Source organism: Equus przewalskii, chromosome 13 (assembly GCF_037783145.1).
Source record: "Equus przewalskii isolate Varuska chromosome 13, EquPr2, whole genome shotgun sequence".
Taxonomy (NCBI): Eukaryota; Metazoa; Chordata; class Mammalia; order Perissodactyla; family Equidae; genus Equus; species Equus przewalskii.
Window position 1 is genome coordinate 1,644,595 of NC_091843.1, and position 16,677 is coordinate 1,661,271.

The 16,677-nt window shown below is 55.2% G+C and overlaps 1 protein-coding gene across 4 annotated transcripts in view; it reads left to right on the forward strand.

Annotated features, from left to right (window-relative positions):
* Nucleotides 1-651: 651 nt before the first annotated feature.
* TBC1D9B (TBC1 domain family member 9B) overlaps nt 652-16,677 on the forward strand; it is a 41,469-nt gene continuing 25,443 nt past the window's right edge. For 3 of the 4 annotated variants that reach the window (XM_070570068.1, XM_070570069.1, XM_070570067.1), the window contains exons 1-7: nt 663-875; nt 3,313-3,423; nt 6,767-6,885; nt 10,386-10,614; nt 11,680-11,938; nt 13,404-13,611; nt 16,448-16,660. In XM_070570068.1, the coding sequence (XP_070426169.1) occupies nt 758-875; nt 3,313-3,423; nt 6,767-6,885; nt 10,386-10,614; nt 11,680-11,938; nt 13,404-13,611; nt 16,448-16,660 (1,257 nt within the window). In that variant the 5' untranslated portion in view covers nt 663-757. Of the gene's footprint in view, nt 876-3,312; nt 3,424-6,766; nt 6,886-10,385; nt 10,615-11,679; nt 11,939-13,403; nt 13,612-16,447; nt 16,661-16,677 lie in introns of all 4 variants that reach the window. The other variant, XM_070570066.1, reaches the window with a different exon arrangement.

The following is a 16,677-nucleotide window of genomic DNA, read 5'->3' on the forward strand; positions in this document are numbered from 1 at the left end:
GGAGGGCAGGAATCCACATCCGCAGCCCCGCATGCTGCCAGCCCATGCCTATGCAGAAACCCCTGGGGTCACAGGGGCCGGCCCTGTCTCGACACACGGAGGCCACCCCACCTCTGTGTCGCCATCTGTCAGGTGAGGGGACTGCACTGATTTCTGTGGAGCCTGCCAGCCTCAGGGCTTCCTGACACACTCTCCTGGGCTCCCGGACATTCTCTTAGTCTTAGGTCCAACAGTCGGTCGGAATTCTGAGAATTATGACAATCGTCAAACCTTCTTCCAGCCGCCCTTTGCAATGTTAACACGCACGGGGTTGCACTGCACGATCAGCCAAACGTGTATTTCCAAATGCTGTTTCTTTACATTTCCCCCCAAACCCTGGGCAGGTTTTCATGCAACGCGGGGGCCCTCCTCTCTGGACAACCAGTCCCTCTGGTTTGTGGACTCGGCCATGATGGCCGGAGGCCCGCGCCCCGAGCTGGACATCGCCTGTGTACGGCGCCGCCGCACTGAGCGCCGCGCGTGGAGCACCCGGGGAGGCGGCCCCGGCGGGGGGTGGGGGGGCGCGCGGGGCGCCGCGAGGGGCGCGCAGCGGGGCACGCGTCGGGGGGAGGGGGGCGCTGAGGGGGCGCGCAGGCCCGGAGTCGGCGTCCGCCCGGTGCGCGCGCCCGCCAGGGGGCGCCGGCCCCGCGCCCGCCCGCTCGGCACGGCGACGGCGGCGGCGCTTCCGCCTGGCGGGCCGGCGGGGCAGCGGCGCGCGATGTGGCTGGGGCCGGAGGAGGTGCTGGTGGCCAACGCGCTGTGGGTGACGGAGCGAGCCAACCCCTTCTTCGTGCTGCAGCGGCGCCGCGGCCACGGCAAGGGCGGCGGCCTCACGGGTGAGAGGCGCGGGGGCCGGCGGCCCGCACGGGCCTGGGCGCGGCCGGGCGGGCGCGCTCGCGGCAGCAGGCCGGGCGGGAGACGGGGACGGGGCGCCGCGTGGAGGCTGGCGGCGGCCTGCGCCCGCGCCCGGTGCCCGGCGGCTTCCCGGCGGCCGGCCGAGCGCCTTGCCCTTCCTGGAGCGGGGCGCCGCCGCTGAATGTCGGCGACATCGCCGGGTCCTGGCCCTCCGCCTCAGTTTCCCCAAGCGCTCTGAGGGACAGGGGACACGGGCACACGTTTCCTTCTGCGCCTTTCGTTGCCCCCTCACCAGAGAATTGCCGCTGCAGCGAGAGCAGAGGTCGCCGAGCCGCCCCCGCTGCCCTCTGAGCCCCGGGCGCGCGGCGCTGGGGACGCGGCCTGGCCGGACTGCCGCGCGCCGCCGGGGAGCGAGCCGGGCCCGCCGCCGGCCCCGAGGAGGCTGGGCGGCGTGCGCACCCGCGAGCGCCCACGGGGGCCCGTGCTCCGGGCCTGGCCGCCGCCCCGCCCCAGCCCGGCCGCTCCGCTCGGCGGCCCGGTGTCGGCGGACGGGACTTCCGGCCGGCGTGGCGGGTCCTCCGGCCCCCGGAGCGGACATTCTGTGGGCGCCCGCGGGGCGTCTTCCGCTCCCGCCGCGGCCCGGGGAAACCGGCGACCCTCCGCGCCTCGGGCCTCCGCGCAGCCTGGGGCCCGGCCGCGCCCCTCTGCGCTCCGCCTCCGCCGAGACGGGCTCCCCCGGCGAACGCCCCGCTGCAGGCGGCTGGGGCGAGCCGGGCTGCCACCCCTGCCGCGGCCTGCCCTGCGCCGGCCTCCTGTCCCGGCTCCGGACCGTCGTCTCCGGGGAGGGGCGGCCGGCGCCACCCGGCCTCTGCCTCGAAGAGTAAGCCTATGCCGAGCTGCCCGCCGCGTGAAAAGCCCTCAGGTCTCGGCCGACCCGGTGGCCCAGCGGCTCAGTCCGCTGCGGCGGCCCATGGTGTCGCCGGTTCGGATCCCGGGCGCGGACACGGCACCGCTCCTCAAGCCTTGCTGAGGCGGCGTCCCACATGCCACAACTAGAAGGACCCACAACTAAAAATACACAACTATGTACAGGGGGGCTGTGGGAGAAAAAGGAAAACAAAATGTCTAAAAACAAACAGCTCTCAGGTCTTACAACGTGAAGATGCCAACGTATAAAGATGAAAATTTCCAAGACCAGAAGAGAAACCCCAAAAGAAGACATGAAAAAAAATGTATTCCAAACGCTGATAAACTTGAATAAGCCCTTTATCTCCAATTTAGAGAGACATTTTAGAGCATTTCATTAAACCAAGTGAAAGATTAGAGACTGCTGGCTCGGGTGTATGTGAAGAGTACCTTCTTTTGTAATCGGTAATTTTATTAATTAAAGACTAGACAGAAAAATATAGTTAAAAATGGAATATGAAACAAGGGTTAAAGTCGTAATAAAACTAATAAAGAGTAATAAAATCAACAGAAATTATTCTGACATCAACAGGAAAATGGTAACAAAATATTTTCAGATCACACCAAAAGCAGTAGTTCATTAAAAGGAAAAAATAAATTTCCAATTGGAACAATGAACAGGCTTTTAGGTAGCTTGATAATGAAGAGGAGTGAATCAGATACAGTGGTCAAGGTTGGACGTTTCCTCTCATCTGCTGGGGAAGTAGTGACATTGACAATGGCTGTATGGGATGAGAAGGAAAACTAGAAATGCCCTAAAACGCTTCAGTTCAGAGATGGAAAAAAAACTGGATCAATCTTTTCCCAAATTGGACAATTCTAAAAATTTGCACGTCCTTTTCAGCCATGACTTTTGAGGCTGCAAGGAACTTCCTTAAACTTTCCATAATAAAAATGTGTGATTCGTTGGCAGAAGGACTGCATCATCTTCCTGTTGTTGATTTGTAAAATGATGTTGCAAAATCATTGTCTTATGAAAAAAGCCATGGGAATACCATGGAAAATGTATCTTAAGAGATGTGTCTGGCAGTTAATAAAACACATTGTATTATTTTTCTGGATTTTGTGATATATGTGGTATTTGTTTTGTTTTTAATTTGTAAGTTATACTTCCTTATTCTAAAGAAATACTTGTTTTCAAACCTAATTTTGTATTTTTCTTAAAGAGAGCCTCCCAGAATTGTTTAAGCTTTGGACAGCCTCTGCCTGCCAGTGCTCCTGAGTCGGGGATGTGCAGAAGCTTCAGGAAGAAGTGGGAGGGGACTTTTTGATAGGGCTCAGACGCTAGTTGAAGGCCTTGGAGGGTAAAGATTTCTTGGACGAGGGTGATGCAGGGTGTCTCTCCCTCTCGGCTGGGGCACGGGGCGGGGGGCAGTCCTGGCTGCCTGCTGCCCGGCTCAACTCTCAACACAGCCTGCCCTCACCCTCCACTTTTCTCTGCCTTGCTCCCAGGTCTTCTCGTGGGCACCCTGGACGTAGTGCTGGACTCCAGCGCCCGAGTGGCCCCTTACCGCATCCTGCACCAGACCCAGGAGTCGCAGGTCTACTGGACAGTGGCGTGCGGTAGGTCTCCAGAATGAGAAGGGGTGCTGGGCAGGGCAGTCATCTTCCTCCTCGCAGGCCCCTTTCCCCTTGGTGTGAATGAATGAATGAAGGCTTACAACGACGAGTTTGTTCAAAGCCAAGCAGAGAAGCCCAGTAAGACCTCTGCTCTCCTGGTTCCAGAGCCTGAGTGGGGTGCTGAGGGGCTTCCTGTGGGTGGGACCATCCCTGAGGGGGCCTAGGGAGGTTAGTTTGTGCCTGGAGATGCTTTAGTCTATGCTGGGCCCTCGGGGTTTTCATCTGTCTTAGTGAGGTTCTTTCTCAGGGAGCAGAGGGGGAGGGCCCGTGGCAGCGAGAGAGGCCCCTCCATGGGCAGAGAGCAGCGTGGCCTTGCTGTGTGGCTGTGTGGGAGCCCCTTTGGGGGCAGCAGGGCCTGGTGCTGGGAAGGGGCCTGCTACTCTGTGGAGCCCCAGCCCTTAGGCTTAGGCTGCACGCTAACCTGCTCTCACTTCTGCCAGACCCTCAGCCCTGCCCTGGTCAGGCCCCCATACTCACCTGCCCTGGCCTCTGCCCATGCCTCTCTCCCCCTTGCCCATGCCCTCGCCTTCAGCTCTCCCAAACCAGACAAGGTCCTGCTGGCACCTGCCCAGTGAATCCTGACTCCTTAGGCTGCCATTAAAGGACTTTCAGGGTCTGCCTGCCTCCATTTCTGTCATTCTCCCCCATGCTCACACCTGGCCTTCAGGCAGACCAGATGCTTGCAGGGCCTGAAGTTAGCACCACACTCGGCCTGGCTGGTATGCGTACCGCGTCCCCCACGTCCACCTTACCTCCTCTTGCTCTATTGAGAACCTGTCAAATGTTACCTCCTATGGAAAACCTTCTCAGATTCCCCAGACCCATGTACTTAGCCTTCTTTCTTCTCTAGACTTGCCATGTCTCCACCAGCACTTTTATGCTGAAGGCTGCTGCCTCTCCTCTTGGACCCGTGGTTCCCTGAGGGTGTGGGTCGGCTCTGCAGCCAGGCAACCTGGGTTAGAGTTATGATTGGGGTCACTTCCCGGCTACATGACTTTCGACAACTTACTTAACCTCTCTGTGTCTCAGCTTCATTGTTTAAAATGAAAATAATGGTACTTGTCTCCAAGGTGCTCTAAGAATTAAATAAAATATCCCATGAAAATTTCTTAAAACAGAGGTAGCAGTTAATAATTTAATTAACTATTATATTCCTTGTACTCCCAGTACCTAGCATAGAGATGGCACAGTTTGTGTTTACTTAGTACTAAATGAAGATGGAGTTCCTTTTAACCAATAATTCTTTTGAGTGCACATGTGTAAATATTTATAATTAAAGTGCAGATAGATCCTCACGGGCAGTGTGGACAAGATTTCTTCTGTTTTAGGTTGCCAGGACCGTGTGTGTAAAAGGGAGTGATACGGTAGTGTTGCATCATGTGCAAATTTAACTTCCAAATTCGAATGAGGGTTCTTGGCAAAAAGAGAGAGAGAAAGAAATCTCTTCCCTTACCAACTAGACTTTGGCCCCCATGAACCAGAGAAAGGAGCCTGTAATAGAAACGCAAAGGAAAATGAAAACAAAGGTAATCTATGGATGATCTGGGATAATTTTGATCGCCTGGTCCTACTCACTGTAAGTCATATGAGTCCAGGTTTGTCATTTTCACGTGAGCATCCTTGCGCAGGCCCACAGGGAAGGGTCTTTCTGCAGAATTGCTTGTGAGTGTGGTGGGCTGCTTGGGGAAATGTAAAGAAACAAATCAACCTGAACGGAGATGTGCCTGTGACAAGTGACAGAGCCATGAGCAGGTGCCTGGGTGGGGCAATGATGGGGACCAGCTTGGCCTGGCCAAGGCAGGGTCAGGACTCAGTTTTCATCTGGTGAAAGAGTGTTTCCAGGTAGCGAAGATGGGGTGACCAGGGATCAGGCGCCCACTGAAAATGTCTATGTCTGCAGCTGTGTTGGACTCGTGTCTTGCTAAGGCTCCGTCCGTGCCATGTATGCAGGCCTTCCCATGGGTCACAGGTTCGGCTGGGCCTTCTGGACACTCCCAGTCCCTGAGCCGTCTCACCCCAGGTCAGCTAGAAGGAGGCCTTCACTCCTCTTCTTATTCTTGTGACCATTCATTCAGGAAACAGTTCTTGAGTGCAAACCTAGGCACATGCAGAACTCCAAACAGTGGGGTGCCAGGGCAGGGGAGCCAGGCCAGGGCAGACCTTTTCTCATCCCTTTGCATCTCCTCCTGGGGCCCTTCTTGCCCAGTCCTTGGTGGAGGCAGAGAAAACAGCTGCCCGACTCTTTGGGAGTGGTGTTGGTCTGCCTTGTCTGAGTTTTTCCATTTCCACTGGGCCTGCAGTTCCTTTAAGGGCCCCTCCCTGAGGAGGACAGGGACCACCTCCTAGGCAGGGCAGACTCTGGGGGCCAGCCAGAAGCTGAAGGGATCAGACAGGGGTCGCTGGAGGAGGCAAGGGTGGGGCTGGGATGTTAGAGGGATGAGGAGCAGGGGCATGGCAGGCAAAGGCCGGGGGTAGAGGGGTAGGGGGAGTGCGTCTGGCCAGCGCAGCAGGAAACCAGCCAGCCAAGGGCCTGGAGCCCTGTGGGAAGCTCCAGCTGCCACCTGTGGATGCCTGAGTTCTCAGGAGAGCTGCAGGCACTCCTGCCAAGTCTGGCTGTGTCTGATTAGTCAGTGATATACCAAAGGCCACATGAAGTCCTTTTATCTTGAGACAAATCTTTATAAGTAAGCACACCTGCAGGTGAGTGGACTGTTTCTAGGAGGACACGGGGAGCTAGTGATCACTCTCACTCTAGGCCCTAGGGGGAGATGGGGACTTTACTTTCCACGGGACTTTACAGTTCTGCCTGAATGTTTTTATTTTTTGTTTTTATCGGGACCATTTATGACTTTTGTTATATACATGAAGTTTAAAAGGAAAAGAGAAGCAGCTTGAAGATTTTAGTCACTTAGATATACAAATTAGGTCGCCTGTTTTAATCTCTTTGAGTTTATGTTTTTTGTTTTTTTGTTCTTTTTAGCTTGGCACCTGAGCTAACAACTGTTGCGAATCTTCTTTTTTTCTTCTTCTCCTCCCCAAAGCCCCCCGTACATAGTTGTGTATTCTGGTTGTGAGCGCCTCTGGTTGTGCTGTGTGGGACACCGCCTCAGCATGGCCTGATGAGTGGTGACACCTCCATGCCCAGGATCCAAACCTGCGAAACCCTAGGCCGCTGAGGTGGAGCAAGTGAACTTAACCACTCAGCCACGGGATGGCCCCTGAGTTTATGTTTAAGGCCTGTGATTTTATGATTTTCCTTTTCTTTATTCCACCAAACTCCCTCTAGGTTCTTCCCGCAAAGAGATCACAAAACACTGGGAGTGGCTGGAAAATAACTTACTGCAGACACTGTCAATCTTCGACAATGAGGAGGACATCACTACCTTCGTCAAGGGCAAAATACATGTAAGGCTCGCCTTCTGCTGCTGGGTCCCCATCCTGCTCTGGGCTGTAGTGTTCGCCTGGTCATCCTCTTGACTCTTCAGACTACACGCTCTAGTCCTACCCCGCTTTACAGAGGTGGGGACCAGGAGTCTGCTGCCATTCTCTTGGTGTTGAAAGGGGCAGTTGACCTCCTTGCCCATGTAGCCCCCTCTTCTCCCGGCCACTGGAGTCTGACTGAGCTGAGCCGGGCATTTTTCATATGAGTCCTGTGCTGAGCACTTTATATTCAGGGGACTTGTTAATCATATGTGGTATACTTAATGGAATATTTTACACCTATCCACATAATAATTATGAAAAGTGTACCAATGTGTAAAAACCAGCATCACGGTGATATTTAGGTTGTTTCCTCTCGGGCGATAGTTAACAGTATAACGAGCGTTTATCTGAGTGTACGTGGGTCTTGCTTCTGCTCCATTGTTGCCTTAGGTTAGAGTCCCCGGAGGCCTCTTACTGGTTAGACTTTCATTCTGCACAGTTGCTTTGGGCTTTGTGACGTCAGCACTTCGTAGACCTGAAGAGGCAGCACCAGGAGTTCCTCAGCTCTTCTCTGTGCACTTTGGGGTTCAAGGTGGGACCTGTGTTGCCTTTCTAGCTCCAGGAAAACAGGCAAAGAAAGCAGAGGCAAGTCTCCACGCTCCTAATGAGCAAGCTGAGCAATAACCGTAATAATAACAATAATAACAGCAACATTGTTGAATGCTTCCTTTATGCCAGGCCCACACAAACTAAACAGACAGACAGAAGAGTTCTAAATGACTCATGGGCCAAAGAAGAAATGGAAATTAGGAAATATTTAGAACTGAATGATAATTGAAATGCTACTGCATATTAGAATTTGTGGGATGCAGGGGCTGGCCCGGTGGCACAGCGGTTAAGTGCGCACGTTCTGCTTCGGCCGCCCAGGGTTCACCAGTTCGCATCCCGCATGTGGACATGGCACCGCTTGGCATGCCATGCTGTAGTAGGTGTCCCACATATAAAGCAGAGGAAGATGGGCACAGATGTTAGCTCAGGGCCAGTCTTCCCCAGCAAAAAGAGGAGGATTGGCAGATGTTAGCTCAGGGCTAATCTTCCTTGGAAAGAAAAAAAGAATTTGTGGGATGCAGCAAAGCACTACACAGAAGGAAATTTTAAGCTATAAATTTTATGTTTTCTGGTATGAGAAGAAGAAAGTGGAAATTAATGAGCCAAGTGTCCAATTCAGTAAGAGAAACTAGGAAATTAGAAAGATGTAAATAATGAAGGACAGCAGTCAGTTCCATAGAAAACAAGGGAACAGTACAAAAGGAAAACAGATGAGATCCAAAAATATAAATAAACCCATGACAAAAGTGATCCAGGACAAGAGAGAGAACCCTCAAATAAGCAACACTGGGACAGAAATATGAGAAGCAGAGTTTAAAAGAAGAGAGAGAGGGTGCCATAAACAGCTTTAAGTCAGTAAATTTAAGAATTTAGACTAGGTGGACACTTTTTAGAATAATAGGTATTAGCTTCCAATTGCTACCACAAGTTGCTGTTAACCTGGTGGCTTAGAACAGCACAGCTTCCTTCTACAGTCCTGAGACCGGGCCTGCATGTGGCCTCATGGGCTACAGTCAAGGCGTGGCAGGGCTGTGCTCCTGCAGAGGCTCTGAGCGAAGAATCCGTCTCCTTGCCTTTGCCGGCTTTTGGGAGCCACTTGTACTCCTTGGTTGTTAGCCTGTTTCTTCTTTTTTGATGCCAGCAGTGTAGGTTCTTCAAATCCATTAGTCAGTCTCTCTCTGCACACTTCTGTGGTCTCATCCCCTTTGTGACTCCGACCCTCTTGTCCCCTTCTTTATAAGGACCCCTGTGATTGTATTGGACTCACCCGAATAATCCAGGATCGTCTCCCCATCTCAAAGTCCTTATTTAATCACATCTGCCAAGTCCCTTTTGCTCTATAAAGTAACGTATTCGCAGGTCCTCGGGATTGCTATGTAGACATCTTTGGGGGCCATTATTTGGCCTACCACATAGTATAAGTTAAATTGAGACTCAGGAAGAAATAGGGAACCTGAATATGCCTAAACCTATTAAAGAAATTGAATCAATAATTTAAAATCTGCCCAGTGATTTTTATAGTTGGGTTCTATCAGGCAACAAACAGGAAATCCCAGCCCTATGAGCCAGGCCAGCTCATTCCTGTTGGTGGGACCATTACTCTTGAGTAGAGACAGGTGGAAAATGCAGAGCAGGCCATGTTAGCCCCTCTGCTCCCTGCTTTAGGGTCTCCCTGGTGCAGCTGGAGGGAGTTGGGGGGCAGGGCAACTGGTGATGACCTACAGGCTGTCCAGAGCCCACCTAGTGTTTTCCAGGAGGGAGGGGACGCTAATAATGCAGAGGGCGCTTTGCAGAGCCTTTTTTTAGATGTGGAGCTAGTTCCTGCAGGAGTATTCCAGGGAGTACCGGAGGCAGCTTGAGGGAGTGAAGACGTGGAGATCACAGCCACTGCAGTACTGGCTATCCTGAGATCAGGGGCATCGGAGCATACCCCACCTTTGGGTCCTCGCTCCAGTTGCTGGCTATCCTCCCTGCCCATGGAGGAAGGGACACAGGCCGCCAGGAGGTCTGGCAGAAACAGCAGGCCCGCCCCATGCCCTGGCCTTGAGTTCCCTTAGTTTACTGAGTAATCATCCTCCAGAAAATCTGTGTGCACACTTCAAGCCGAGTGTACTAAGAACCTCTTTTACCCCAAGAGGTTTGGGGCTGGCTCTGTGGCCCAGGGTGATGTCTCTGGGTAACCTGAGCCCAGTGAAGATGCTGGCAGGACACAGATAAATGTGCGCTGAGCCAGGTGGGCCCTGAGCTGGTCCATGGGTGCTGAGCTGGTTGTGGGCAGAGGTGAGAGGCAGGAGCCACCTGGTGTATGGAGGCAGAGGGGACTGTCTAACACAGAACATCCTCCAAGATGTTGTCATGGGAAAAGCACTTCACAGAACAGTGCCACATTGAGATGCCGTTTGGGTAGAGAGAGGAAGAGAGAAAGCTGCCTGCCTTTGTGTAAAGGTTCTTCAGTGCCTGCAGGTCTGGGAAGACCCGGCGGAGTAGCTGCAGGGCGGGACAGGGAGACTCCGCTTTCACTGAAGACATTTTTCTGCCAATTGCATTTTTTACCATGTTTACATATTATATTTTTCAGAAATTTTGCACAAAAATAAATAAAATGCTTATTTTAAAAGTCGCCGCCCTGAGCTAGTGGTGATAATAGCTCAGGGAGGTGAGGGAACTTGCCTGGCATCTGTCCGACCATGTGTGTCGACAATGCACTGGCCAGATCAGCCAAGGGGGCCTGCCCATGCTGTGGCCCTTGGGCTGGCATCCAAGCATCCTGGTCCCACCACTGGGGTTCCCTGGGCCTCTCTGCTCCCGCCTTTGCCTGGCTCAGCTGTGGGGACCCTTGGCCTGCATAAACCAGTCCCTTTGTCCTCCTCCAGGGTATCATCGCAGAAGAGAACAAGAACCTGCAGCCCCAGGGAGACGAAGACCCGGGGAAATTCAAGGAGGCCGAGCTGAAGATGCGAAAGCAGTTCGGGATGCCTGAGGGGGAGAAGCTGGTCAACTACTACTCCTGCAGCTACTGGAAGGGCCGCGTGCCACGGCAGGGCTGGCTCTACCTGTCCGTGAACCATCTGTGCTTCTATTCCTTCCTGCTGGGAAAGGAAGGTGAGCACAGGCCAGCGGGTGGGGGCGGTGGGGGCGCCCCTGCATACCCACGTCCCCCATGTCCCCCAGGCCCTCAACTGGTCCCTCATCCTCAGTGCCTCTGACGTCCGGAAAGTTCACGGCCTCTCCAGACCACTGAAGTTCCTGAGGGGTCTCCCTCCTCTCAGCCCCCAGACATTCTGTCCCCACATACCCACCAGAGGGTCTCCCCAAAACCCAGTGCCACCTCAGTGGCCCACACCAGGAACGCCCAGACTTGAGCCGGCACACACCTGGCTCTTGGGGGCTCCTGTCATGGCCGTCTGCACCGACACGGCTCTTCACATAGTGACTTTCTACACAGGGCCTCTCCTCTATGAGTTGAGTACTTGAGGGCACACAATGTCCCTGAATGGCTCCAGGTTACGTGGTGCCTTGGGCATGTGCCACTGCAGCCACTTACTGGAGGTCCCTCCCTGCAGGAAGCCTGGCCTCGGGAGATGAGGCAGACTCCTCATGACAGCCAGGACCATCTGGTGCCATGTCATTCCCAGAAGGAGCCCCCAGGGCTCCAGCCAATTCCAGTATTTCCCCTCCTGAGCCAGGCAAGGCCTTCTGCCTCGTGTATACTTGTCACATTCTCCCCTACCCTTCTCCCCGCCACGCACCTCCTCGTCAGTCAGGTGCCGGTGTCCTCTCTGTGCTGGTCACACCATGTTGTGACTTGTTCCCACATCAGTGTACTCCCACCAGATGGGCTTCTTGGGGCCGGGGTCAGCTAGCTCACTTCTGTACTTCCATTTGTGTCGTCCTGCAGCCATTTGTGGGGCAAACGTTTGCACCATCTGTTCTCAGGGCCGAGCACTGGATTGGCCTGAGACGCAGTGGGGGCTGCAGTGGCTCCATTCCCCCTCGTGGAGTGTGTGTCCCGGCACAGCCAGGCTTGGGCACGGGGAGGTGGCGGGCACGTGGTAAATGCTGCCCTCGGAGAGTGGCTCCCCTGCGTGTGTTCTGGGTGCAGGGGGACTCCTGAGCCCCGCCCTGCCCATGTGACTCACTGGTGTGTCTGTCCCCACGGGTGTCCAGTGAGCCTGGTGGTACAGTGGGTAGATGTCACACGGCTGGAGAAGAATGCCACCCTGCTCTTCCCCGAGAGCATCCGCGTCGACACCCGGGACCAGGAGCTCTTCTTCTCCATGTTCCTCAACATTGGCGAGACCTTCAAGCTCATGGAGCAGCTGGCCAACCTGGCCATGCGGCAGCTGCTGGACAATGAGGGCTTCCTGGAGGACAAGGCGCTGCCCAGGCCCTCTCGGCCGCACAGGAACATCTCGGCTCTGAAGCGGTGCGTTGCCCCCAGGGCGAGAGGGGCCCGCCCTCCTCACCCCTCATGGGCTCCCCTCGTGGGAAGGGGTCAGGTAAAGGGGTAGTTTTGGATAGCAGGGGAGGGCACCAAGGGATTCGCAGAGCGGTTGTCCTGAGGGGCCTGCCATTGACGCGGAGGAAGTGCTTCTTGTGTTCTTTCTCCAAGCCTTGGGATGGGGAGGTACCCTTACACTCATTGGTGTCAGACAGGAAGCTGAGGCACAGAGAGGTTGAGTAACTTGCTCAAGGCCCCTCAGCTAGTGAGTGGTGGAGCCAGGGTGTGAGCTGGCTGCCGGACCACCCTGCCCACCACCTGGGTCAGGGTTCCCCCAGAGGCTGCATCTGGAAGGCTTTGGTGAATCCAGGCTTAGGATGGACAGCCTCCATCCCACAGTAATTGACACCTCTTCCTGGACCCTTTGGCCAGTGGCCCCTCGTAGCCATGGTACCCAGTGCCCAGGCCTGGAGCTGAAGTGCAACCAAGGAAATGGCCTCGTGTGCACCTCTGAGGTCTCTGCTGCCTTGTCCGTGGGTATTGGCAGACAGAGGAATGAGTGATAGCGGCCCCCGCCCCCAGCACTTCTGTTTGCGTTCCTCAACTGTGGCTTCACGGGAAACCCGCAAGGCTGGCCGGGAGCTCAGAAGTTCATGGATTTATATCCATGTGCTCAGAAACCTCATCCCTGCCCGCCGTTTTCTGGGTGACATTCAGACTGGCCTAGGCCCAGACTCTGGGATGCACCTTCAGAACACCATCCGCAAGGATGTGACTCTCCTAATGCAAGTGACAAGGTTGCTTTTGGAACCTTCCAGAAAGAAAGTAAGCAGGACCAGGACTTGACACTTATGCTGGGCACTGTCCATCAGGGTGTGCCCATCAGGCCCTGCTCAGGCTTCTGGCAGTCCTCGTGGGCCTGTCGAAAGAGATGTTTATGAGAACAGAGCCACCAAAGGGGCGAGGAGCAGGGCACCAGGCAGCCACCTCATACAGCTGTCAGACAGGCAACAGCCTCGTGGGTTTTAGTCTGCACACTGCCTGGCAGGAGGTCCTGGTCTGGGTTTCTAGGTGGAGCTGGGTCTTCCCAGTGAGAAGTAGCTGCCTCGGGGCAGAGGCGTGCAAGCAGAGACAGGAAACCTCGAGGCACTGGGCACTGCCTGCCTGCAGTACTGAGCGAGCAACATGTCACACCCCGTCGCCTCCAGCTGTCCTCCTACAGCCATTGGGTTTCAATGGCATGCTGTTGGCTGACCGCTCCTCTGCTGGTCATACAAATGTCTCACATTATACTTGGCCATTCACGTGCGTGTTTTATTGAACTCTAAGATTCTTGGGCATGACTTGCTCATGGGAGGACCCCAACAGCCTGAATCAGATTAGGAAACCAAGGCCCTGAGGCCCCTCTTGGGTGTGCTGGCCCCGACTCTGGTCCCATTGGTTTCTCCAGAGACCTGGATGCCCGAGCCAAGAATGAGTGTTACCGGGCCACATTCCGGCTGCCCAAGGACGAGCGCCTAGATGGCCACACAGGCTGCACCCTGTGGACCCCGTTCAACAAGCTGCACATCCCTGGCCAGATGTTCATCTCCAGCAACTACATCTGTTTTGCCAGCAAGGAGGAGGATGCGTGCCACCTCATCATACCCCTGCGGGAGGTGAGCCCCAGCCCCAGCTGGCTCTGACCTGACTCAGTGGGGCACCTGGCAGGAATCCCTGGCTGGAATGGCTACTTGGCATTCAGTGATGGCCACATGGCAGGCATGTGGCGAGTCAGCACCCTCCCAAGTACCTGCCCTGTGCCAACCCCTCAGGAGTGGGTGCACTGAATGCCCCCTCAGGTCGCCTCACCTTGCCTAGTGGGGAGACAGGGTGGGACCTCGGCACACCAGGAGAGCTCACATTGGGACATAAGGAAACTTCAGAGAGGACCCACACCTCCCTGGTCAGGCCAGGGGCCTCCTGCTGGTGAGTGTCTGTCAGTCCTGCCTGCCGGCCCTGAGGTTGGACTTCGGCAAAGCCCTGCTTGGACTGGGTTTGGAGGACTTTGACTGCACATGCCCCTCCATGTGATTCTCAGAGGCCAACACTGGCCTTGGCTGTGGCTCAGGCTCCAGCAGAGTCTTCAGAAGTCAGCTCTCACCTGTCAGGGGTAGAATCGCCTCTTACCTGTGAGAGGGAGGGGTCGGCTCTCACCTGTCAGAGGTATTTTTTTCTCGGGTTTCCTGGGCTCCCATGGCGATCCAGGTGGAAACAATGCCATTTGTCCTGTGCTGCAGTGAAGCGTGTGGACAGAGAGGGAGAGGGCCCCCGTCTGGATGGAAGGCACTGACCCCAAGGTCAGGGCAGGTCCCAAGGTCTCCTTTTTCTCACGACCTATCAAGGCAGACTGGCTCATTAATTATTGAAGTACAATGAGGTTCTTCAGTTATAACCTAAATCACGGTATTTTGATGTTATTAAAAACCTAGAGCAACAAGACCTCCGTGGCGTTTGTACAGTGCCCTGAGTTGCAGGTGTAGCTGTGAGTAGGTGTGGGGTAATGTGCTGCCTCAGTTTCCCCAAGGGAAGTCAGACACAAAGAACTCAAAAGAGCCATAGTTCCAGAAGCTCCAGACTGAGGGGCTCAGAGGTAGCCCCTGACCCCACATTCTCTCTTGGCGCCAGTTCTGTGGCTTGGTGCTGGGTGCTGTACTGGCCTGGCCCTGAGGCCTGGGGGCCAGCTAAGGGGTCTCCTTAGGCCACAGCTCCACTCTGCTGCTGAGTACTGATGTTTCTGATGGCAGAGGGCTCTGGCTGAGCTGTGGAGCAGGACCACGTCATCCTCTTGGGATGGGTCTCTGCAGCTGGTCAGGATGGAGGCCTGGCCCAGCACTGACCGATCCTCAGCACCCTAGCCAGGGGCTTCACAGGGGCTCCTCCCTCAGAGCCAGCTGCACTCGTGTGTCCAGTGGGCCCCTGAATTTGCAGTCCCACACATGCTCTTTGCATCCTCACCTCAGGAGGCAGTGCCGCTTCCATCCATCCTCTTGGGTGAGAGGTGGAAGCCACCCTTGATTCTGACCGGGCTGTATCCCAGCCATAGCACATCCTTTCAGCTCGCCCTCTGGGTCACCTCTCTTCCTCTGCACTAGGACACTGTCGTCTGCTTGGGCCACCTCGAGAGTGTCCTGCCTGCACCCAACCCCTTTAGGACCATCCACCCACAGCAGCCAACGTAATTCAGAGTGTCAGTCAGAGCATGTGGTGCCCTGCCTCAAATCCCCCAGGTTCTTCTCTTGTGACTAGAAGAATCCCCAACTGCCTGCTGTGACCTGAGAGACTGTCGTGAGCCATCTGCCCCTTCTCAGACCTCAGCTCACACACATGCAGATGTATGTGTGCACACAAACACATACACATACTCATGCACACACACATATACACATACAGCACACACTCATGCAGACACTTGCATGCATAGGCACACGCACTCACAGTCATACACATGTACACATACCACACACTCGCACACATATATACCACAAACTCACGTGCATATGCACATACACAGGTACATGTACACATGCACCACCCCCACATACATACACACATGCACGTGTACACATATGCACCGCACATACATGCCACGTATGCACATGCGCGCATGCACACACATACACACGTATACATGCTCTTACGCATACATTCACACACACCTACACACTCACATATGTATACACACTCACAAGCCCCATCCCACCCACCCTCACTCAGTCTGCCCCAGCTTCTCCAGCCTTTCCTTGTCCATCTGGCCAGTCCGGCCCCTTCTCAGGGTGGTTGCCAGCCCTCTGCCCCAGTTCCTCACCTGGCTGCACCAGGTCTCAGCTCAGTTGCTATCTGCCCAGAGGAGCCTTCAGCGCGAAGCAGCCCAGCGGCCTCCCTACTCAGCCCTGGTGACTGTGCTTCATTTGCATGCCCATTTTCTGCCCCCACCCTGGGCTGTAGGCTCTGCAGAGGCGCCCCCTGAAGACCATGCTGTGTCTTCCATGGCTTGCTGCTCTGTCTGCATGCCTTGGGGTCAGAGCCAGGCCGAGGACACACCTGTCAGCAGGTGTTCTGGGCACCAGTGCTTAGGACGGCTGTGCAGGGTGGGCTCCTCTGCGTGTTTCAGCGTGGGGGAAAACTGGCCATCTTTGGGAAGCCAGAAGGACCAGTAGCTGGGCTCAGCACTTTACGTTCTGCATCTTCATCTTCATGACAGTCCTGCAAGGCTGATGTGCTCACCCCCACCGACGGTGAAAAACGAGCTTAGACATGCACGGAACTTGCTCAAGGTCACCAGCAGCAAGTGGCAAAGTCAGAATATGAGTCAGGTTGGGCCCGGAGAGCCCCCCCATCCACTCCCTGCACTGTGCCCCAGAGAGGACCATCTGAGGCTGCTGTGCTCTCATATTCACAAAACTGCCCAGCTCCACGTCCCAAGATACACCTAAACTGTCTTTGCCTTCTTAGGTGACCATTGTCGAAAAAGCCGACAGTTCCAGTGTCTTGCCCAGCCCTCTGTCTATTAGCACCAGGAGCAAAATGACCTTCCTGTTTGCCAACCTGAGAGACCGTGGCTTCCTGGTTCAGAAGATCTCTGACTTCCTCCAGAGGACACCGTCCAGGCAGCCAGGCAGCAGCGGCAGGGGGAGGAACACCAGTGCCATGGACCCGGCCCCAGAGGTGAGGGGACCCCTTGG